Genomic DNA, 24,624 nt, shown 5'->3' on the forward strand with positions numbered 1-24,624 from the left:
GCCGGATGTGTTCAATATTAGAAAGACAATGGCATACTTGCTAGTATATTTGTATCAAAAGTAACAAAAAAGTGCAAATGAGCGACATATCTCAACCATCAGCATTCGAGTATAAATGGTCTGAGTCGCATTCCAATTGAGAATGCATCACAGGAATTGGAATGAACCATATCTATCTCAGTTGAATCGACGGATGACTGTGTATCTGCAGTTCCGATCCCACCACTACCAGCGGACTGATTGGTGAATTCCCTACGTCCCGCCGGTGACAGACTCGTCCTACGAGCTGGCCTCCCCGTCCCCCTTCTTCAGCAGCATGTCCATGTACGCGCAGTCGATGAGGTCGTCGGGCGCTACCCCCAGCTGCTCCATGAGCCGGTCGGCCACCGCCTGGCCGTCCTCGGTGGTCTGCTCGTCAGTCAGACACACCTCCAGCTCGACAAAGTCGCCCAGCCCGGTGACCCGGTCCACGTGCACGCGCGTCTGGCCCACCAGGTAGAGGTAGCGCCGCTTCTCGACGTCTCCGCGCACACCGAGCGCAGCGGCCAGCACCTCGCGGAGCGGACCCACCTCCTCGCCCAGGTTGGCCAGCTTGTAGTCGGAGAGTTTCGGCCCGGTCGTGTCCGGCCGGTCATAGAATATGAGCCGGTTGGGCGCGCCCGTCTGCTCGCGCAGTTTGAGCCGGCCGTGCGCCGCCGGGAAGAAGGTGTCGCGCATGTCCAGTTGCTGGCCGTCGGAGCCGCTCAGCTGGGCCGCCAGCTGACGCGTCCGCTCCAGGTCACGCACGCGCGCCTTGATCTCCACGTTACGCATGGCGTCACACTGTGGGCAGCGGGACACGCCGCGTGACGGGCCGGCCGAGAGCGGGCGCCGGGTGGGACACCGGCAGCTGAGGCCAGTTGGTGGGCAGTGTAACGCCGGTAGCAATGTCAATCCATTACAAACTACGAGCCGTCGGATGGCAGCCTGGCTCGCAATCGAGCAAGTTCAAATGTACATTCTTTAGACACCATACTTAAAGAGAACGTGATAAGAGGGACGATGAAAACTCTTCTCAGACTAAGCGCATGAGTGCAGCAGGCTTACTTTCATCAGTAACCACATAGTGTCTGCGTCTGCAATGTTCTAGCTATTCCACTCTGGGGAATATCGATATAGCGGGAAATAAACATTCTATCGTGTGGCGTCCATTGGCTCATTCATCTTACGACTCGGTAAAACTCCACGCGACAGAATCGTGAAAGTATCATTTCGCTAGTACGAGAAGTGGTCTGGCTCCCGCCGTCTCATCCGCTAAACTTATCTATCAGGCAATAATTGTAACACAAACGTAACAAATAACGATTTATTTGCAGTCATTTAGCAACATCATGGCTATCATGTATCACGATCAGATTCTTGAGAAAGCGCAAAATGAAACAATAACTGATTTTCTGGATGTTGATACTTTGCGACAGGAAAACGAAAACGTCACTTGGTAGTGAGTTGGTCCAGGCATGACATAACGCCTACCGCATGACCCCGGACTATGTTGTCATCACTGTGCTTTGATTCTTGTACACATCATTTTTATGTATCTTTGTGTTCTTCCCGTGTTTCCATTTCTTTTTCTCTTTCACCGCAGGCTTATCCCCAGCCCCACCGTTCGGCGGCCCAGGTAAGTCCTGTTTCGGTGGTTTGCCGCCAGGGTCGCTGTCCACCTTCACCAGTTCCAAGTTGGGCTCTCCGGCACGCTTCATGTCGCGTTCCACGGCGTAGGACAAGGTCAGGGGTTTTTCCTGCAGCTTCAGCTGCTGCACCATGAAGGCCGCCGCCGACTCGCGGTCGGGGAACTGCACGAACGCGTAGCCGTTGTTGCCGCGGGCGTTATTTCCCGGTACGGTGACGTCAGAGCAGCCGGCGAACAGCTCGCGCAGCTCCGGCACCGTCACTGTGCGCTGGATGCCGCGCACGTGCAGACGCGTCATGTCGCGCAGCACGGTGCGCGGCCCGGCGCCGGGCGCGGGCCGCTCGGCGCGCACCACCTCGGCGGCGGCCAGCCGGCCGGCCAGCACCTCCGCCTGCAGCCGCGCCGCCACGGCGGCCGCCTCGGCCGCCGACTCGAACTGACACTCGACGGCGCGCGGCAGCTGGATCGAGGTGGCGGTCGGGAACAGCCCGGTTGCCTGACGCACGTCCCGCAGCTGGCCCTCCGGGAAGCCGACGAACAGCCGACAGCGCGCGCGGTCCTTTACCTCCGCCGGGGTGGAGCGCGCCGCATCACACTTCTGCGCTAGTTTTCTTCGTTTTCCACTTGGTGGTGCATCCTCTGCACTGTTGGCCAGCACTGGCTCAGCAGACATCACCTCTTGGGAGTTTCAGATGTCTCTAGACAGCAATGATAATAGGCTGCACCCCCCACTTGTGATGCCAATTGATTTCTATCCAGTTGGTCATTTCATCCTGTCAGATAACAGCAGCACGACATACACTTGTTAAAATTGTTGCTCACCAATGTAGATATTTGTGTTGAGAATGGGCACAGCTGGGTTGTAGGAAAGCTGTTTGCTACATTTTTCTAAGATGGCATTTAAATTGTGAAAATAAAATTTACACCAGTCCCAAAGAGATGTAGAATGTAGATGCCTATGCATGAAGCTTACTAAAGCTTCAAGATGATTTTTTTGCGATATACAATCTCTATCATTTATTGAAAATCACATTTAATTCATTTCATTTCATTACCTACTCCTTACTTTACTTCCTTACTTCATCACTCATTACTTTCATTACATTCAGTTAAAACATTGGTCATATCTTGCTTTTGCATACCACCTTGATGTAGGTGATAAAATAATATAATAAGTTGGGTAGGTATTCATACCACTAAAAAGTAAGTCAAATATTTTCAGCTCCATTCTCTTGAGTTAACTCATCAGATTTTGATTCCTTATAAAGTAATGTGCAACTTTAAGCAGACCTATAGAAAGCAAAACTGAAAGGATTTCAGAGTTTAAATAATGTGGGGGACACTTGCCCAAATACCCTGTCGCTGGATTTGCCAATGATCATGATAAAAGCAAGAAACAGAGAAAAACTCATAACTTGTGAAGCATACCACAGCACCAGCACAAGCTCAAGCTCTGGTCTTTCAGACTTGTCTTGGAAATTCACTGATCTTGAACCATTGGTGGTCCTTTTCTTGATCAAAAATTGAAATGTTATCAGATAAAGGCAATTACTCTAATAATGAAGACAATATAAATTGCAATGCCTTGGCAGCATGGTTCTTGAAAACATGGAAAAATTCAGAACATTGACATCATTGTCATAGCAATTTGAATTGCTACTCAGTGCCTACTCACTAGTCACTACTCACCGTATCGACAGAGGTCCCGTCAGGCGTCAACTGTCAAATTGCAGGAGTATAACACGCAAGATGCTGCGTCTTTGCTTTCTTGTATTATTAGCCAAGGGCAATCTCACCTAATATTTTCTTCAACTTCGATCCATTCCTCCACACGTGAGTGACTGTCCCACACACACACACACACACCCGTCCCACCATGTGTTCAACACATTGCGTCTGAAATGAAACTACCCCACCAGAATTGCAACAACTAAAGTGCTTCTTGATCTTGATCTATATGCTTTTGTATGTGTCTTTTATTGTCTTAACATAATCATTTAAAATAATTTTATATCTCTTTTAGTCAAAAGAACTACAATTTACAACAGCGAATCACGAGATGTTTTTAATAAAAAAAATAGCAAGCGATAGATGGCAGCCTACAACAAATTTACGAGTCTGTTCGTCTTTTATTTTTGTTTTTATTTGTTTTTGTAATTTTCGTTTCGCCTTGAATTTGCCGTACATTTACGCAAAAAATACGTTTTTGGAAGTTAAAAAACCTTAGATTGCATACGACGTCGTAAATTTCAATCCATAGACACATTTCTGGAGACACATTTCTTAAAAATGATACATAACGAACGACTCCTTTGTATAGCCTCGGGCTGCATTTGTTTGGATTCCCGGCATTCGCGTTGAGATTGTGATGTGGAGGGGTGTGTCGTGTGTCGTCTGAGTTGGCTTGCGACTTTTAAGAATTCGTTTTTTTTTCTCGCTAACGTCACCGGGATAAAATGATCACTGCTTTGTGTGAGCGCTGAATGACTCGAATTTGTGGCGTGACATTTCCCGAATCTCAACATCGGCGTCGACCACCAAGCGAAGACTAGTTCTGGCTCAGGTTCAAGTTGGTTTCCGAGCAAAATTGAAATGTCTTCGTACTTGGAAATGACTGCTGTACAAGCTAAAATAGTAACTAGATGGCTGAGTGCTACAGTACAATGAGAAGCCTTTAGTTTGTTAATGCTATGATGCTTAATGCCGTGAAGAGCTAGCTGGCTGCTGGTGTTCAATATTTTGGGAACCTATACAGCTACATGTCACATCCAATTCAAGTTGAAGCTGAATTGAGCCACTAAGAGGATTTAAAAGCGTTGAAGTCATAGGTCCTGTGCAGGCTCTGATCAACTCATGTTGATGACTATTTCCAGCAAGATGACAAAGAAGCAATACAACTTGGTCCAGAATGATGAGTATGATTGTCGCATCCCTCTTCACACAGACGAGGCCTTCCAGCATGGTATCACATTCCAAGCGAAGTATATCGGTACTCTTGATGTCCCTCGCCCATCTAGCAGAGTTGAAATTGTTGCAGCGATGAGGCGAATAAGATACGAGTACAAAGCCAAGGGATTGAAAAAGAAGAAAGTCTCCATTATGGTCAGCACTGAGGGAGTCAAGGTGTCCCTGAGGAAGAAGCGGAAGAAGAAAAATGAATTTGTTGATGAGAGCAAGCTTCTAGTCATGCAACATCCAGTTTACAGGATATTTTATGTTTCTCATGATTCACAAGATCTGAAGATTTTCAGTTACATTGCCAGAGAGTCTCATTCCAATGTTTTCAAGTGTAGTGTTTTCAAAGCAGCCAAGAAGAGCCAGGCCATGAAGGTTGTGAGAACTGTGGGCCAAGCGTTTGAAGTGTGCCATAAGCTAGAGTGTGGAGAAGAGGAGGACTCAGAGCACAGCACCAGCGGCAGTGTGGATCTGAGTGCCCAGCTGCGGAGGATCACAGACGCGTCGTCTGACCCGCTCAGCATGGACCTGCCTCCGTACGACTCGTCGGACATCATCAACACCGCCCTGCAGAGGCCGAACAAGCTGGAGCCGCTGTCCCTGCCGCCGGGAGGAAGCAACATGCTTCTGCCAGACGAGCTCTTCGCCTCGCCTCTGGCAGAGCCGCTGGGCACGGAGGGCCTCCTGCCGCTGGCTGGCACCCCTCTCTCTGCTCACCATGAGCAGCAGCTATTGAGGGAGCAAGCCCTCCAGTACCAGCAGCAGGCCAAGGCGGCGCTAGCGCAGGTGAGTCCGCGGCTCTCAGCCCGCGCCGCTGCTTGGCGTTGTCAGTCGGGATCCCAATGTTTCCTATTTCCCATGTTTTTTGTTTCTGATTTAGCGAAACCCATTCCCCTCCTATCATCATTACGTCTTACAGTGCTCCCGTCCGGCTGGTCAGGGCCGAGGCCGGGTCACCTACCTGATGACATCACTGGCAGGGTGACGTCACTAGTCGTCCGCTTCCCCTCCGGCGTGTTGGAGCGGCGCGACCGCCGTGTCATCCCGGCCCCGAGCCGTGTCACGACACGAGACCGGCGCGCCGGCGGCGGTCGTGACTCGTGATGTCCGGCCGTGACTCGGCCGCCTTTCTCCGGCGATGGAACAGAATGGTCGCCTGTCCCTTCTGCGAGCAGACTGAGCTGGCAGGATGGGGGAGGTTTGGTCATAACTGTAGCAATGGCCGAGGGTGTTGATATGCTGAACGCGATCGAGCTGGATTGCTGAAGTCTGCATCGACGATTTTGATTTGGTCCACCAGCAATCAATTACTAAATATATCTGGTATCCATGCAACGATCCGAGTTGTGAAAGTGAGACAGCTCTCAGTGGGCACGGAAGCATTCTGTCTCCGGTCCATGCTGCCTCAGCATTGCAGACTGGTCGTTTATTGCCGTTTGTGGAGCTTGTCCAGCACTCAGTGGCGGGTGACCAGACATTTGGCAGGGCAGTGCTTTGGATATTGGGCTCCGGCCTCCGAATTTGATTACTGCCCTGGGACGGGCATTCCGCACGCAACTGTAAATGCGTGCGTGATTGTGGCATGGTATTGTGGTATGGTCGTTGTGGTATCCCGTGATTTCCAGGCTAGTTGTCCTTCATATTGACCCTATCGCAGTCACACAGCGTGGCATGTCGTGTGTTTATGGACCGTTTCATTGTCTCTGCCGCTGGCCGAGCGTGTTCTCTGCTGTGCTGTCCTCCACATGTGTCAGCGGTTTGCATCGGTCGACTGGACGGTCCGTTTGGCCGAGCGGACAGCGGTCGTATCCGGCCCGACCCGCTCGGAATGTGCGCTCCGCATCCGGCCAGACCAGGTGGATCCGGTCATGGCCGCCCCGAACTCGGATGGAAAACAGCAGCCTCTGCCTGGGTCTGGGATATGTGGGGCGTTTGGGTGGGATATCGTGCTTTCTTCACATTAGTTACATTTAATCAGCAGTGCCGAATATTTTGATATTGGCCCAAAGATCTTACGGCCGCGGGTCGTGATGGTCGAGTTAGCTTTGATCGGTGTGATTACTAAAGAAAGTTGTAAGTTTACCGACCACTGAGCCTCGCCCGCGGCCGCTTTACCCCGAGATCATGTGTTGATGGCTGTGCTGATTCCTCGAAGCGACCCGCTCTGTTTAGGAGTGGATGTGGCCAGTCGGACTGCTCCTACGGCGCTCGACTGTTTGCCCAGAGCCCACTACTTGCGACAGTGTTGAAATCACAGCTGATGTCCGTCCCAATTTCCGGTGAGAACTGGGAGTAGACTTGTTCCCACGGTGCCTCATTTGTATGTATGTATGTATGTATGTATTTACGATCATGGGCGATCCACACATGGCGTGGCGATTACTGCCAGATGGGAAATCGTCACTTTCGTTAACCCGATTCTTTTTTGTAGTCACATTTTCTAAAAGTAAAAGTGAATTGAAATTTAATTCTAAAAAGTGTTAAATAAAATTCTTGCGCTTTGGGAGGCCGTCACACGATCGCCACTTGTTTCATAGCCACTTGGGCAATAGGTATCCATCAGTGTTCTGAAAATGGCTCGTCATCTATTTTGCATTAGCAGGCTCTCAGCGCCGCCATTCGCGGAGCAGTGTTTGCGCGTCTCGGTGCATTGCCCCTCGATCGTCCTCGGCCGCGGGGATTCACGTTCGGCTCTGTGATCCTCTTCTGGTTCACTGGAGCGGAAAATGCGGTGCCACTGTAGTGAGTGAGATACGCAGCCTCTCTGCGGCCCATTAATAAAAAACAACAGCAGTGTATTATTTGGGCTGCGCGGAAACTGGTAGAACACCGCCATAGGGTGCGCCCTTACTCAGTCTTAGATGTTCTTCGTAGAGTTCGTTTTTCTGAAGAAGTGGACTCTAATTCGTACAGCGTGGCAAGTAGCTGAATGTGTTTGGTTATGGTCCGTGAAATGTGGGCGATCTTGTGTCTCCTATTTTGTATCCGGTCTTTGAATGGAACAGTGGTTTGTCGGCTCCATTCACGGAGCGGCCCGCCGAGTGTTCATTAGCTGCGCCCTGTTGGCACTTGTGGCCGACACCGGGCCGCTGTGTGTGCTCTCCGCTCCGCCTTTATCTGCGACCGCCGGCCGCCCATTGTTCCGGCTATGGCTGAGGGTTTCCGGCCGGTCGGCGCCGTGTCAGCGCCGCCCGTGTTGGCGCCCCCCGGCCGGTCAGAGAGGCTGACGGGGCGGCTGGTATCGACAGCGGCCGTCCCCGGGGCGCGCGGCCCGACCCGGCGGGATGAGTGGGGAGCGCCGCTCACCGGCCGATCGGCGGCCGCTCAGAAATGGGTGCAGCTCCCTCACACTTCGATGGGTGCTCAGGGAACGGTGCAGCTCCCTCAGTGGCCGCTCAGATATCACCCCCGGCGGCCACACATATCGGTGGAGCTCCCTCAGCGGCCGCTCAGATACCGGTGCAGCTCCCCCGTCGACCGCAGAAATCAGTGGAGCTCCCTCAGTGGGCGCTCAGAGATCAGTGGAGCTCCCTCAGTGAGCGCTCAGATATCGTGGGAGCTCCCCGGCGGCGGCCGCGGCTGAGCGCCTCGGGCGATATCCGGACCGGGGCTCCGAGGGCGCTCCGGCGCGTGATGACCCGGAAAGGAGGATCGGAAGGAGACACGGCCGCCGGCCGGCAGTGGAGAGCGAGAGTAGCTGGGCCGCGGGGGTCGGAGATGATGGCTCCTCGTCCGCGGTCAGAGAGAGGCGGGGAGGTGGAGGATGAGTTAATGCCAGTAAACTTGTATAATGTATATGAATTAAGAGGCTCAAAAAGGTGTGATCGGTGAATATCTCAAATGGTGGGTGCGTGTTGGCTGTCGATTTCATGTTTGCATCTCAATGCAGCTAACTACATATATGTTCCGGCGTCTCACTTTTCTCATTCAGTCAAACCTGGCAACCCCTTCAATGTGACCCGGGCACGTGTCCGAGCTGGGTAATGGAGCGTCGTTTTGAGCGGGTGGCCTGTAACGGGCCGCCTCTCAGGTTGTCCGAGACCGGGCTGGGAGCCGGCTGGCAGACGTGATGTAGTGCCTTTTTGCGGCGTGGCAGCTCCGGCCGACGGTCGGAGAGATCTCGGAGAGGTGCCGGGTGAGGGGCTGACGAGCCGCGCTGCCGCCCGTGTTACCGCGGTCGGAGCGGGCGCTGCTGACGGGGCCGGCCGGCCGGTCGCGGCACGCCTCTGGTGGAGCGGACCGGATGTTTGGCCGTCAGCAGGGCGCTCTGAAGACGGCCACCAGACCTATCTCATCGCACTTTACGCGTGGCTGGAAATGAAGTTTGATAAGAACCACATGGTTCAAAGGAACCTTGATGGGATTCGTCCTACATATTCATTCAATGAACTTGCGTTTTAAGTGGCTTTATCACCCATCATGGCACTGTTTGAAAGATGTTAAGCGTAAAAATCTATGCATTCCTGCCAAAAGTAACAGTGACTCAAGGGGAAGGCTACTAAACAACGGACTGGTGCGGCTGCAATGTTTTGTTTTGTTTTTAATCATTGTTGAATTAGATATTCGGCTGTTCGTCCTTAAAATCACATATTTTGGCAATATGCTGTCAATTCTCATCGACTTATAAATGGCGTGCTTCCACCATGCATGACACGGATAGATAAATGTATACATTTACTTCAACATAACTTTGATGTCTCTTTAACTTGGAAATATGGGATACATTTTTGAAGAAAAAGCTCCACTTTTTGCCGGATCCGGGAATGAATTGGCTGTCCAGTGGCGGATCCAGGGGGGGGGGGGGGCAAAATGGGCATTTGCCCCCCCCCCAACGGCATAATGTTAACATTACGCCTATGGACGAGGCATGAAAAGAATCGATAAATTGTTATGGTTTGCCCCCCCCCCCCAAAAAAAAACTCTGAGCTGGATCCGCCTCTGTGGCTGTCTGTTTCTGAACCAAAGTACATAAACATGTAACATGCTGAAGCTACCTTAAGCTTGTCAATGTGTCATGCTCTGTCAGTGATAATTATCTAGGTACATTAGAAAATATTCACATGCTAAGTCGTCGTCAATTGAACTTTCTAAACAGGCAGCTGGTAGGTTTTGCATGACTTCCATCACAAACTCAGCGTTCATTTTTCAACTGCAGCATTCAATCTAGTTCAGCGTCTTCTCGCTTCTTGTTAGTAATAACAGTAAACTTCTGACATCAATTTCAGTTACATTGTCCATCACCCATTTCCCTAAAAGCCTGGAAATTACCCGGGTGGCTGCCGGTCACCGCTGAAAGCGGAGCGCGCCACTCTATGGACACATCAGCATGCATTACGTCATTATCGTGTCTGATGGGCCGCGGATGTGCCCCGCATTAGGCGTGGTCATCTCGGCGGTCTGCCGACCCGGCCGGACCGCAGCGGTCGGCGCGATGGGTGTCGCGGGACGCGGTCGGAAATGGACCTCCGCGCCGGGATAGCGCCCCCCATGACACTAACTGGACCGTGGTCTGTGGGTGGCACTGAGATGACCCGGCGCTACGATGACATGATGACCTGCTGGTATTGAAAGCCCACCACGCGGATATTTGGCGATTCGACCCAATCGGCTTTCGGTGATGATTTCTTGATTAACACTTCGGCCCGACATTGCGTGGGTGATTGCTTTCGAATCTTGGACCATAATGATATCGTTCGTGAGGTCTCCGACATAACCACGCAAATGACTTTCCTCCTAGCACTGTATTGGAATATGGCAGCACGCATGTGGCCGTCTCGGCTAACGATCCGCTCGGGTCCCTGTCTGGGACGGTCGCTCCTAGGGTCGCTCGCCGGTGAATGTCTCCAGAGCGGATTGAGTTAGTCGGAGTGTATGGGGCGGATGGGGAACCCCCGTCCTCAGTCGTTTCCTCGGACGGAGGATTAACTCCACCGCATGTCCACTGGGTCGGACCGCGGGGCCGGCGGCCGATGCCGGAGTCCGAGCTGAGAGACGGCGGGCTGCATTCAGGGCGCAGCATGCTACTGTTGCAGAATTTTGATGCGTTACCGTTTTCTGAGGCAGCTTTGAGCGCCCGTGGCCGACTGTCACATATTTCATCGGGGCGAGATTTTCTATCCAGCATTTCAGAAATGTCTTAGGTGAGCGCAATTGTAGTTAGGTAGATGAAATACCTAACTTCAAAGAGAATCGCATTCCAAATGCCGCGTGATATTTTCTCTGAAACTTATGTTCCTTTGAAGCTGATTTATGGGAAACTTTTAGTTACATTTAGCCCGTTCTGCAGTCTGCAAAGTGCATAGTTATCACTAGTGGCGTATCTCCTGCATCCTCATCTCCTTGCTTGGTTGGCTGGGCTGGGGTCGTCAATAACAGAGCTGCTTTGCTGCGCACGGTTGTTTGTGCTGTTCCACTTCACACTAGGACGATTAAAGCTGACAAAGTTGGCCAGAGTTGCTGCGAATTACGATGAATGCACTGTGACCTATGGGGGTAAACTAATGGAAATTGTGGTTTGCGTCATCCGATTTACAGCCAACAATAATGAGGTACGATTTCTCGTTTTTCACTAAGCAGCGCTACCTGTTACATATATGACTCACCAGGGCGTCACGTCCCAGGCACACCCGTCAGTCAGCAGAGTGGCTCATTTCGCCGGATGTGGTCTCGGTAAGGTGGTTTGAAAAAAGCAAGGTAGTTTAGATCAGAACGCTCAGTTAGGAATGCCTGCTCACTAACACAGTGCGTTTTTGTTCATCCGGTCTTTGTTTAATTTTATTATCAGTTATAAAATGGATTGATTTTAATATCCGGCCCATTGAGATTAACCCGCGCCCCGTAGGGGGGCCGAAACGGCCCCCCTGTCCTTTTCCGTGGATATCTCCTAAACGGCTGGAGATATCGCCACCAAACTTTCAGGACCCCTCCGGGCATCAATTTTACACATTGTGACCAAAACATTTTTTCCAGAGGCTATGATAGGTTGGCCACAAATGACGTCAGAATGACGTCATGTTCTGCCATTTTCGACCGAAAAAAGACCTTCGCAAGATGAGCTGTCAGGCCTACAGCTTTGAAGATACAGAAAAATGATCAACACATAAAAGGTGTAGAATTGACAGGGCTACAAAATTGCTATCTCGGATTTTTGAATTTTTTTAGTTTTGACCCCCAAAAATCAAAAATGCAATTTTTTGGATGTATTAGCCAAAAATAAAAAAAATGAGTTTCGAAAAAACCGGAATATATGTGATAGTACCTACCTTTTTCTTTCTACATACCAAATTTCAGATCGATATCTCCTTTTTTGGCGAAGTTATAGCGAAAAAAACTTCAAAAATAATGACGTCAAATTTTCAAACTCAATTTTTGGCAATTCTAGACCACGAAGAGCAAAACAAAGACCACCATTGGACTCCCCGTGACGGGCTGCATCGAATGGATACCCATTTTATGCAAAAATATCAACTTTGAAATTTGACCTAATTTGACCTGACCTTGACCTGACCTTGACCTGACCTTCACCGGAACATAATCTAAACTGACCGCAAAGGCTGCCTGACCCACATAATCGCATTTGTCATGTAAAATGGACCATAAAACATGTATCACACGACACTTTCATATTGTGACCCCCAGTGACCTGACCTTTGTGACCTGACCTGGTATCAGTGACCTCAGATAGCGAAGTATGTGTTTGACGAACAATGTGCCATCGATGGTTTTCAATAACTTACCAATTTACTCGATTTCACAACACATTTCTTGAAATGCCTGTGAACGGTGAAAATCTGACCTTTGACCTGACCTGTGACGTCATCGGTTTGACCTAGGTCAATGAAATTTGGTCACAAGGTAGTTCCTCGATGAGGCTATCGAACGCCGTTTGAATTTTGAAAATCGGGCGGTAAATTTCCGAGATCTTAGGGGGGGGGGCCTAAACGCCCCCCCCCCCCCTACGGGTGGTAGGGTCCGCCGGTAGCCCTACGGAGCGCGGGTTAAGCTCCATATCTTTTGTACTTGTTCCTGTCAGAATGGTTCATTGTTGTATGTAGGTATAACTAAAATATCGACTAAACCTTAGTCGCCTCACGCCTAACTAGCAACACGCTGTAGCCTGTAATCACTGAAGCGTGTTACTTGTATCACCGCTGGCGTTCCCACCGTTTGAGGGCGTTTAGCGCTGCCTCTCCGGACAAACACGGCCTCCATTGTAACCACCGGCTGTGCGGGGTGGCGTGCTCCGTTAGCCCGCCGCACGCACACGGGCGCCGCGCGCCGCCAGGGTCGGCGCTCAACCCCACCGCGCGCGTGACGGCCGTGACGGCGGCGTGACGCTGCCGGTGTGGTCCGAGTGGCCCGGAGTGCCGGCGCTCCTCCCGTGCCGCGGCTGATGTCACCGCCGCGGAATCCCGACCTGTCCGGCCGGCGCGGCGGCGGGTCACGGCGCCGCGCGCGGCGGCCGTTGATTCACACACGCCCTCGGGCCAGGTGACGTCCAGGTGTGACTCACCTCCGGGACAGCGCGGCGCGGCGGGAGGGGCCGCGGCGGCCGGCGGCAGCCCGCGCGAGCCCGACACGCGCCCCCGCGGATTTCCTGGTGCATCACGCTTACGCTGATTGCAGCGTCGCTATTTTCCTTGAGCGCGTTTTAGCTGATTGTGGTAACTCTAATCGCTGCTGGGCCGTTGTGCACTGAACGCTGGGCCGTTTGGCAGCTGCGCCTATTACCGGCCGCACGCCGGGCCGTCACGGAGGTTGGCGGTACGCCGAGCGCTGTGCCGTTGGCGCGGGGTGTTCGGATGCGGCGCGGCCGGCGCGGCGCGGTCTCGGTTGGTCAGTGAGGCGGTGGCGGAGGAGCCACGGCCGGTACGGGACTCGGCTGGCCGGTTTCCGCGGCCGCCGGCGCCGCTACTCCCGTGGAACGGAGCGGCACCGCATGACTGGGCCGCTAATTTTAGCAAGGCCGCGCGAAAAGCGCTTCCGGTTGCCAGCCCAACCTTCGCCCAGTTAGATATCGGTAACTATTAGCAGTAACAGTCAAGTACCCGTTCACTGACTGTGCTGCGCTATGCAATGTGCATCCGCACCGGTGACGCGGGGTCCTTCTCGACCTGCCGCTCTTGTGAGAGCCAGCAGAGCGTGACGCCGCCCCACCCCCGACTAGTCACGGTGGCGGTGACGATTACACGGCGCTGGGACGGTGGGCGGCAGTCCCACCACCAGCGCGCCGCCATTGTGCCGGGAATGGCCGGTCCGGGGCCGGGCTGTGCGCCTCCAGACGCCGGGTGTCGCCGCAGACCGGCCGGCCGGCCGGTATGTCCGGCAGCGCCGAGCCGCGCCGCCGGCCACCGCTGCTTCGGCCGCTCCCGGCTGCCGTATCACTCTCCCAGGCTTTGTGTGCCGGGGCAGGGCGGCGGCCGAACCCTGCCGCTATGGCGGCGGCACCGGCCGGGTGGCTGGCCTTGGCGGCGTCTGGCCGTCCTCTGTGGGCCGGAGGCGGCGCCGGCGCCGGCTGCTGTGCCGCCGGTACCGGTGCGGCAGGTAGCCAGCTGAGTGGCCGGGGCGGCGGCGGGCACAGTCAGACTCTGCCGGCGCCCGGCGGGCAGCGGTCTCGCCAGCACCGGCCGCCCGTAACGAACCCAGGAACTCGCAAACAGGTGATAATTAGTTCCCTGAACGGCGCAGATGTCATCTGGCGGGTGGGAGGCCGTGAATGGGGATTACACGCTGGTGTCTAAGGCAAGACTAATAGCCATTGACAGACGTCGGAGCCTGTTTACGGGCGGTGTCAGGTCTTCTTCGATCACCTGCTGGAGCGCGTTAGGTAATTGGTGAGAGATTCTATCGGCTAACAGCAGTGAGCAGATGTCTTTCCTGCGTTTGAGCTAGCCTGAGTAGTGAGTCTTCGGTACGCTCGCTGCGTTTGATCGCCGCCCGACGGTGGACGAGTGCAGTGGGCGGACGGGGTACGCTCGCTGCGTTTGATCCGCCGATGGACGAGTGCAGTGGCCGTCCGTCCGCCCGTCCGCCTGTGACCAGTTCCATCGAGTTACAGGCCTCACTGGCAGCGGCCAATCAGTGCACTTCAGAAACGCTGTCCCCTGGCCGCCGCCCGCGCCACCGCTCGAGCTATTTTTAGTCGCTGTTTCAGGCAAGGCAAGAAGCTATGCCCAGGCAAGGGTTGTGTTTATGAGAGTATTATTGCAAAAGGTACGACAGTGACGGTGTTATATATCGACTGCGGGACGTGTTGTGTTGGCCAGGTGGGCCGGGGAATATCAATAGGGTCCGGTGATTTCGTCGTTGGTAGGCGTCGCGTGTGCTGGGCCGGTGAGCCGAGCCGGTAAGCCGCCGGGTGTTTTTGCCGAGGGCCGCACGCCCGCCCCGTCTGGGTCGGTGAAATTGGATACTGACCCGCGGCTGGTCGACGCGACGGGAAATTGACCAAACAGCTTCCTCCGTGTGGCCGTTCCATTGAGTTACAGACTTTCCGTGCAGAGGTTGACAATATTATTTTCATCCATGTTTTTAGGCTTTGTACTATGGCTATCGAACATTAATCGCCGACGCATCCATTTTTTATTTTGCAACACAATTTCGCTTGCCTCGCCTTTGAAATGAACTCAGCATTGGTTCCCGCTTCCCGGTACAATATGAATTCGATCATCTCAGCTGACTGCTGACTGGCCTTAAATTCATATATTTATTCAGTCCTGCTCTAAATTCATCCTCGCTATCCAACTTGACTATCTTTAGCCAACTAACTTACGCCGTCTTCAAGGCCGTATAAGAGTTGTCTTCCGTTCACCGTCGACCTTCCATCAATTCACGCCGTGCCTAAATCTCTGACGCCAGCGAGCCGTGCTCGTCACCCATTGGCGGCGAATGCGGCGCCCGCCTGCGTCATATTGTCGCCGACGTGCGTCTCGAACCCGGCGGAAACTATCGCCGGCCGCCGCTCGTGCCGCTCGGGGCGCTGCGGCCGCCGCGCGGGCAGCCGGCCCGGGGCGATCGACGCGCCGCTGTCGATGTTTTGCCGACGAGTTATTAACCGGGTACGCTTCACTGCTGGTGTGCACGCTTTGTCTACGGTCGTGAGGGCGGTTGTTATTGTTTGGTATTCATAACTGTGGCCCCAGACGACCGCTGTTTTCTGGGCGCCGGCCCCATTATCAGGCGTCGGTACATGCAAATCGACCTCTCTCAGCGGCTTGTATGGGAATCTGCGCAGTTGCTGATAAAAGGGTGCGGTGTTTTGGTATGTCAGACGCGGCGTGGGCAGTTGGTTTTATAATGTTCCCGGGATGAGTGGATAACAGCAGTGTCCAAGACTACAAACACTCAAGCTCCTACCCTACCCTTCCCTCGTTTGCAATCACGAGAGGCAGCGCGGTCACTCAACTGGACTGACCGTCGGTCCGTCGGTATATAGGGCCTTGGGTCCGTCGTTAGCTGAGCTGACAAGTGTTTCGCGCTGCCGGCCGTCCGTCCAGTGACCCGTCGCCGCCCTCAGTGGGATGGGCGGACCGCAGCCGGCCGACGGAAATCACCTCTGAAATGAACCGCGACGGCCGCCGCCCTGGATCGTGTCAGAGGCCGCGGTAGAACCACTTTATTGGCCAGAGGCAGCGGCTGAAGATTTAAGAGAGAGAGAGAGAGAGAGAGAGAGAGAGAGAGAGAGAGAGAGAGAGAGAGAGAGAGAGAGAGAGAGAGAGAGAGAGAGAGAGAGAGAGAGAGAGAGAGAGAGAGAGAGAGAGAGAGAGAGAGAGAGAGAGAGAGAGAGAGAGAGAGAGAGAGAGAGAGAGAGAGAGAGAGAGAGAGAGAGAGAGAGAGAGAGAGAGAGAGAGAGAGAGAGAGAGAGAGAGAGAGAGAGAGAGAGAGAGAGAGAGAGAGAGAGAGAGAGAGAGAGAGAGAGAGAGAGAGAGAGAGAGAGAGAGAGAGAGAGAGAGAGAGAGAGAGAGAGAGAGAGAGAGAGAGAGAGAGAGAGAGAGAGAGAGAGAGAGAGAGAGAGAGAGAGAGAGAGAGAGAGAGAGAGAGAGAGAGAGAGAGAGAGAGAGAGAGAGAGAGAGAGAGAGAGAGAGAGAGAGAGAGAGAGAGAGAGAGAGAGAGAGAGAGAGAGAGGAGAGAGAGAGAGAGAGAGAGAGAGAGAGAGAGAGAGAGAGAGAGAGAGAGAGAGAGAGAGAGAGAGAGAGAGAGAGAGAGAGAGAGAGAGAGAGAGAGAGAGAGAGAGAGAGAGAGAGAGAGAGAGAGAGAGAGAGAGAGAGAGAGAGAGAGAGAGAGAGAGAGAGAGAGAGAGAGAGAGAGAGAGAGAGATTTCTGTATTTACAGACTCATGGTCCATTAGATGAGACTATACAACTATAAATGTAGAGTGGCGTGCCACGCTTTCCTCACAGAGGACATATGCACCAAGTCACTATTGTACAATCCCGACACAATTCGATTGTCAGTCTTGTCGAGGCGTGACATGAAGCCAAACACAGCTTTTCTATGCATGACATTAAAGTTATCAATTTGTTCGCTAACAAACATTTAACGCCCCGAGAATTTGTGGCCTGCGCGGAGGGCGTGGTCTCGGCGCTGGTTTAAGATTCACGGTGGTTCTGTGGCTCGCTCGGTTCACAGGCTGTTCGTTATGCTACGGATAGTGGCTGCCTTTGTCGAGTCGTGTTGCTCACAGGACCTGACTTTTGAGCCGTTTGTCACGACGGGTCCGCCCCAGTCGCGCTCGATCACTGAGTGACCACGCCGTGAAATTCTGACATCTAGCATAAACGGTGACTTCCGGTCGTTATGTTTTCTTCTTCTCTAGATAGCTCCTGAATTCGAAACATAGCTTCCGGTCACTGCAAATTCCCAGCAGTATTAGCACACTTCATAATGTAATAAGTCAGTGGCGCAGCCAGGATTTCGTTTCGGGGGGGTCATCGCCTCCAAAGCGGGCCCCCTAGTGTGCGGGCCCCCCACCCATTTTTCAGAATCTTTCCATATTACATACGCATTCTGCTGAGCCCCCTTTACCTGTACGATAACCCTGAGCGAGTTTGAATCGGAAAATTTTGATAGAACAATAGCTCGGTAATCACCCAGTGTTCAATTTCTACGCGAATTGACCATGACAGAAATATGTTACTATGACGTATGAATTCGTATCTTTCGAGGGCGAAATGTGCCCCTTCCGCAATATGCATAGCATATATGCAAACGGAACTGTTGCCTGCTTCTGTCGGACAAGATTTAAGCAGTCCCATGTGCCTGTCCTAACTCCTAAGTCATCTATTGGCTGCTGTAGTAGATTGTGATTTATTCTTCTTCATTACGTGCATTCGCTCACAAGAAGTTTTAACCCTCGCCGGCACAGGGGAGGGGATGATGCAACCCCCTAAGGGTTTTCGCAAATAACTCGCGTAAGAAGCAGCCGATCACGACCAAACTTTCAGTACCCTCGCGTTGATCAGTTCTACCCTACCCTAGAAATTTCATGACCCTGACCCAAATGACCTTTGACCTGTGACCTACTTTCCGAGACCATGTTTGGCCAGAATCGCGATTCGGCGTATGCCGGCTCGCATTAGCCGCGCGTTTGCAGTCTTTCGTGGTTTCAAGCATTCAAACAACAGTGAGTTGATGCTGCTCCCATGCATTAGGGTGGATGTCAAGGTCACCTGAAGGTCAGGTCAGGTCATTCATTACCTATGATGACCTCGGTACTTTTTTCGAATTATACATGTTTCCAGGCTAGTTTTTGGAGCTGAATCCGAATTTAACAACCATTTGAACATTTACGAAGTAGTTTTGGTGCCTTCGTAACATGTTACGAAGCTGCCAGAGGCGGCTGACACGTAGGTAGGTACTACGAATAGGTACCCGGCAGGACTCCTATTGGTTGACCTGACCTGACCTGACCCGACCTGGCCTAAATGCATACTCTTGCCTTGGGCCGGGTTTGTTGTGGCGTGGTGATGTGGTGACGTAGATTCTGTCTGCTATCGTGGTCCCGGCATGGTGTTACTTAGCGCGGGGTACGGGCCCGACCGTTGCGCCAAGTGCGCTGAAATTTGCGCAACTTATAGATCAAGGATGGGCAACGTGCCTTTGAGGGTCTCAGCTCGATCGGATCGATAGCGAGCACATGGCGCGTGCTCAAAAAGTGCAAATTCGCGTCATGGACTTTACATGTATAAATCGGCTTGCAAAATCGGGCGAAAATGGCTAAATATGCCAGACACTGGTCCGGTACCCATGCAGTATCTCGGTAACCGTGGGCCCAATCGGCACGGGGAACACAGTATCGTGTAGAGAATCGAAAGGACTATCGAATGGTGTGCGGTGCAGGGATGGCACGCGCCACGTGCACCCGTGAGGGCACTTATGCTGGAAAATTTACGTTTCGGACAGATTTGGGACTTAATGCTATTTTCGGGTGACTGTTTGACGGACCGGGTTCAAACAACGCCTGTTGGCAAAAGAAAGGTACCGCCTCTCATGGAAAAATTGTGAACAGCTAATTGATCAAAAACAAGGTTCAGAACAAATCGCTGGAGAGAATGGTATTTGTTAATGACTTACTTAATTACATGGGTTTTACTGCATAACCTGGTACGTTTGACAGTTGAAAATGGCATAGTTGGAAAGAACATTTAATTTTGTCCAAAATCCAATCATCGCTTTTGCATGACGAGCAACAGTATTCTTAAAAATATAAATGTTGCAAACCTCTACAAAGTAATTCATCGATCGCTATCATTTTTCAATAACCTACGTCAACCTTTGTTATAAACTACACATGACATGTTCTATAGTAGAACGCATGCTTATCAGACACGAGCACCTCGATGCAATGGATATTTTTTCCCAAACCAAAATGCTTAGCCGTCAAAAAGCAATCAACCGAATTGGATACATAACCCACGGACACAAGACCAGCCAAACGCCCACCGATCGAAAATACCCCTTATTCGCTTTGGGGAGCAAGCGAGTCACCCTAGCGGGCCCCATTCAACCAGGGGCCCGGGCCCTATCCACACGGGGGCCCGAGCCACGTCCACCTGGGGCTCCGGGCCCCGTCCACCAGGGGGGCCGGGCCCCGTCCACTAGGGGGCCCGGGCCCCATTCATCCGGGGGCTGGGCCACATCCACCCGGGGGCCCGGACCCATCCACGGGGTCCCGGGCCCCATCCACCCAGGGGGCTCGGGCCCATTCTCCCAGGGGCCCGGGCCCGTTCTCCGGGAGGCCCGGGTCCGTTCTCCAATCTCCCGGGGGCCCGGGCCCCATCCAACCGGGGGTCCGGGCCCCGTCCACCCGGGGCCCGGGGCCCGTTCTCCCGGGGCCCGGACCCATCCACGGGGGCCCGGGCCCTATCCACCAAGGAGGCCCGGGCCCGTTCTCCCAGGGGCCCGGGCCCGTTCTCCCGGGGGCCCGGGCCCCGTCCACCTGGGGCCCAGGCCGACCCCTCACCCGTGGTGTCCCAGTAGGCATTTCTCGAAGCGGGCTCGTCCGATTAGATTAGGGTCTCTCTCTCTCCTCCCTCCCTCTCTCTCTCTCTCTCTCTCTCTCTCTCTCTCTCTCTCTCTCTCTCTCTCTCTCCTTCTCTCGAGCGGGCCCCTGACAGAAATTTCGGGGGGGTCAGCTGACCCTCTGACCCCCCCCCCCTGGCTGCGCCACTGTAATAAGTAGTTGTATTCTGATTTATAAATGATTTATTAAACCATGGTATTACTTCCAAGACGCAGTGGTATGACAAATTACACCACGAATGATCACCAACCGTCTGTCATGATTCTTCGTATAGCGGTGGATTAAGCCGCCAAATCCAGTTTTGATTCAGTGCCCCGTGCCATGTGAGCCGCTATAACGTAGGGCGGGGCGGATTGGGGTGTCTGTAAGCCGCTGAGTGGCACTCGGCCGCCCAGTCTCCCAAATCCCGCCGCCGACGGAGTGCCGAGTGACCCGCGCCGTGCTGCCGGTCACAGCGGACCGCGTATGGACGACCCGGCGGCGCCTGGGAGGCCATTACTCGGAAACGGCGCTCGGGGCACATTACCGAGACTGCAGCCTAATGGGGCGGCTAATACGGGACTCCCACGGACCGCTGCCGCTGGCCGGCCACGTGAGAACTGCTCACCGCGTGAGAGCGCCGCTCACCCCCGGACCTCGGCGGGGTGGCCAGTCACCCCAGCGGCACCAGAGAGGGCAGGAGTGCCCGCTCCGGGCACCGGAGCGGGACAGCCCGGCTCACCACCATGCCGGGCACTCGCGGGAGAGCCCGACTCACCACCGGGAGAGCCCGACTCACCACCGGGAGAGCCCGACTCACCACCGGCAGAGCCCGGCTCACCACCGTGCCGGGCGAGATGGCGCGCACGGTCTGTGGAAGACGTGATCATGCATAAATCATGAAGCCTTTGTCCCCGGGATGGCACGTGGTGATTGAGCTCACGCCCTAACGAGGGAGCGGTCTGCGGCACGTGGGGCTGGCATTTTAACCATTCACCGTTCCCCCATGATGTTTCGCACTGCGTGCCGATCCACCCCTCCCCTGTCCCGGGGGCCGGCGGCGGTGGCAGTGAGGAGCAGGCCTCGCCCCTCGCGCGGGATCTAACGGCCGTGTGCAGAGCTCGCGGTCTTCCCGGGCCGGTACGTGAGAGCACGCCGGCCGCCTCCCGATCCGGGACCGGTCGGGGTGCCGACTGCGGGCCGTCCGAGCCGCCGGCGCGGCGGCCTGTGAGAGTTACCACCCGTCCGGTGAGCTGCAGGGAGACCAAGGCTCGTCCCCGGACGGAACAAAGCACAGCAACCGCCGGAGGAGCCCTGCATTGTCGTCGGGCGCGGGCGGCGTCACCCCGGCCTTATCGGCACGGTCGTGACGGCCTCCCGTCGGCGGGCCGCCCGGCGTCCGCGCAAAACCGGTCGCTCGGAATGTTTGTCTGTCGGTGTATGCAGTCGCCGCGCCCGGTGCGGTGTCTTCGGACAGGCAGACAGGCGGGCGGTGGTTTTTGTGCAGCCCGCGGGGCCGGCACCGCGGCCGGCTGCGGGCTGCGTGGGTCGACGGGGATGGCCGAATCGCGTGGGCTGCGCGTGACATCACAGGTCGCGGCGGGCTCGCGTGTGGCGCCGTGCTCGCTGTGCTCGGTCAGACTCTGGCCGGTGGTCGTATCGATTTCGGTGGGCCGTGGCCACGCAGCGAGACGGTCACAGACGACCTTGCAGGTCGGGAGCTGGGCGGCCGGCGCGGTGCGTCAACCTCATTAATGCATGGAGAGCCAATCGACGCTCCGTGCGTATTGGCTCTGCCGGCCGAGGCGAGTGGATAATTTGTGTGAATTAGTTATTTGTGGAGGGAAGTGAGAAGACGATGCACTGTCTTATTTACGTTTGTAGCTCGACTCGTACGTGCACTGCGTGACGAAACCGCCCGACTCATGTCCCCTGTTGCCTGAAGCCCGCCCTCATCGGCACCCTCGCCAGCCGCCATCGGTGTCACGGTCCCTTGTGTGACCGTAACAGCGACGCCGGCGACCACTGGCGTAAGGGAGAGATCATGTCTGGAATACCAAGCGGCTGGGTCTGTCCTGCATTCTTGCAAGTCTTATTCTGAAGTTGTATTGCTGTCCATTGGTCGAGTTTCTCTAATCGTCAGCGTGGTTCCCTCGTTATAGCTGCTGAGAGGTTTCCGTCGATCGTCGGCCAGTCTCTGAAGCGTTCCACGCATCCAAATCGGTCACTTACCCTGCCATGTTCTCCGCGGCCGAGCACCCATTTGCCTTACTGAAATCCTCCTTCATCGTTCACCAAGTCGATATTCAACTGCGTAACTGCGCCGTTGACCTATGACCCTGCGTGTTGCGCTGACCCGACATGACCCTGCGTTTTTCGTTCACCTCGGATTTGGATTTGGATTTGGATTCACCTGCTGTGACCATGCGTGCGCCCCCAATAACCCGGCGCACCTTGCGTGCGAAGAAGTGTCATCGGATTGTATTGTATATCGGTTACTGAATTTCACGTAGGATACCCTTGATATTGCACCATTGATCATGCCAGACCTCTGGCCTGTCTGACCGATGATTTTTCTATCGTGTTACCCGTGTCCTGTCTGACCTGACTCATTTGGTACCCATGACCTTTGCCGCGACATTCGACGCTCGCCCGGTATCATACGTGGCCCGCGCACTCGATACTCCGTCTGACGGGTTACCGGCCGTCTCTCCGCAGGTGCACCTGCTGCGCGACCAGCTGAAGGCCGAGGCCAAGGCGCGGGTGGAGGCGCAGCAGCGCACCCACCAGCTGCTCGTGCAGAACAAGGAGCTGCTCAGCCACATCTCGGTGCTGGTGCGCCAGCTGCGGCTGGCCGAGCAGCCGCCGGCGCCGGCCAGCAGCGACGGCCGCTCCGACAGCGCCGAGGACGAGCTGCGCGACACGGCCGGCCCGTCGGGCGCCTCGTCGCTCGACTGCGGCCTGGGCAGCAGCAGCGTCAGCGCCGGTGCCGAGGTGCCGCCGCCGCCGGCCGCCGCCGTCAGCCGTCCGTCGGCCTCCACCAGTCCGTCGGGCGCGGCGGGACTGTTCAGTCGGCTGACCAGGGGCACGTGGGCGCGCCACACCACCACCTGAGCTCGCCGCCTGGGGCCGGTGCCGCTGTGTGCGCGATCTCCTGGTGCTGGCTGAACTGATCCGCCGGCCATGTGGAGGACTGGTGCGCCGCTAGCCATATTCGTCCGCCGCCGTCCGTCCCGCGGCCGGCCGGGGCGCCGAGCTCCCGTTGTTGACGCTGGTGGGAGGCCCGCGGGCAGGGCGCCGCCCGCCCGGTGTATGTGTTGTTTGCGCGCAGCTCCGGCCCCGGGTGCCTGCCTCGCGGCCCGCGCGGGCCGGGCGAGGAGGAGGCGGTCCGGGGCCGGCCGCCGCGCTCACCCTATCACGTGCTACATAATCATTGATGTTGATCTGATTTACCCAGAGATCTGAGATGCGCTCAGTATTTTTAGACACGATGGTTGTTTTTCTGAAGCAAACATCGGTCGACTTTTTGCGTAGTGGGCTGTGTATTCAGCCGGCTCGTGTCATGCATTCTACATACAAACGATACATTCCATCCCAGGTCCGACTGAGAGTGTTCCGGGCAGCTGTTATAACAGACGTACTTAGCGCAGTGTGTGCGAGAGGTGTAAGTTAATATACGTTCTGAGATGTTCCCTTCGCGTTTCTCGGTAAGCGAAGGAATGAAATATGTGCCGCATGGAAAAGGAACTATTGGATGGGACGCAGGCACGTTCGTAGATGGCGTCTGAAGCTGACTCCAGCCGTTGCCCGATAGCAGATTGCTGGTTTGGTGCTTACCGCTGTCTGTGGCTGTCTTGGTGCGAGCTGGGCGTGGGGGTTGGATGGCGGACTGATTCAGGGAAGTGTTCAATCGATGCCAGTGTCGCCGCCCGCTATCGCAGCAGGGGGACATACAGGAGGTCAAATAAGGGCATACATTGCACGTAGCTTGACACATTCCTGGAAAACGGGACCGAGGTAACCGACTGCAGAGGACGACTCAAACTCGATCATCTATATTATAAATCTCATTTCCCTGACCATGAATCTGTCCGGACTAACCAGCAATGAAATGAAGCTGAATGAAATTCTACCGCGTCAGCCCACACTGAATATCAACTACCTGATACAGCTTATGTCTTCGGTCTCCCTGGCAAGGCGTCGCCTGCTTTTCTCCGTATTATTCTACACATTAGCCAACAACAAGCTCTGACACCCACGGAGAACGCAGGAGCCGTGTTCCTTGTTTTCGCCATTAGTTCCACAAACCAGTATCTTGTTACCTCATTAGGTTGTCGGGGCCCTCCCAGCGAGACATAACTCGTGGGCGGAGGACGTGCAGAGGGCACAAGTTCAGTGCCTGACGCCTGCGCCGTGAGGGGTCGGCACTGACGAATAATTCCCTTCGCTCTTCCTTCTCCGGCCGCTCTTTCACTCTCCCTCCCTCCCTCTCTCTCTCTCT

General features: G+C 54.6%; 3 protein-coding genes across 3 annotated transcripts; 1 reads left to right on the top strand and 2 right to left on the bottom strand.

The window, feature by feature from the left end:
- Positions 1-31: 31 nt before the first annotated feature.
- Positions 32-3,558, bottom strand: LOC122369878. The gene is made up of 2 exons (XM_043344983.1): positions 3,359-3,558; positions 32-822 (listed from the first exon to the last, which is right to left on the bottom strand). The coding sequence occupies exon 2, from the start codon at positions 811-813 to the stop codon at positions 280-282; it is 534 nt and encodes a 177-aa protein (XP_043200918.1). The 5' UTR covers positions 814-822; positions 3,359-3,558; the 3' UTR covers positions 32-279.
- LOC122369876 lies at positions 1,332-3,538 on the bottom strand. The gene is made up of 2 exons (XM_043344982.1): positions 3,466-3,538; positions 1,332-2,442 (listed from the first exon to the last, which is right to left on the bottom strand). Exon 2 carries the CDS (start codon positions 2,340-2,342, stop codon positions 1,527-1,529), a length of 816 nt encoding a protein of 271 aa, XP_043200917.1. The 5' UTR covers positions 2,343-2,442; positions 3,466-3,538; the 3' UTR covers positions 1,332-1,526.
- Positions 3,559-3,759: 201 nt separating the features above from the next.
- On the top strand, positions 3,760-23,815 carry LOC122369879 (carboxyl-terminal PDZ ligand of neuronal nitric oxide synthase protein-like). The gene is made up of 2 exons (XM_043344984.1): positions 3,760-5,410; positions 22,842-23,815. The coding sequence occupies exons 1-2, from the start codon at positions 4,523-4,525 to the stop codon at positions 23,235-23,237; spliced, it is 1,284 nt and encodes a 427-aa protein (XP_043200919.1). The 5' UTR covers positions 3,760-4,522; the 3' UTR covers positions 23,238-23,815.
- Positions 23,816-24,624: the final 809 nt, after the last annotated feature.

This window comes from Amphibalanus amphitrite, unplaced genomic scaffold (genome assembly GCF_019059575.1).
Source record: "Amphibalanus amphitrite isolate SeventyFive unplaced genomic scaffold, NRLGWU_Aamphi_draft 001081F_arrow, whole genome shotgun sequence".
NCBI classification, from domain to species: Eukaryota; Metazoa; Arthropoda; class Thecostraca; order Balanomorpha; family Balanidae; genus Amphibalanus; species Amphibalanus amphitrite.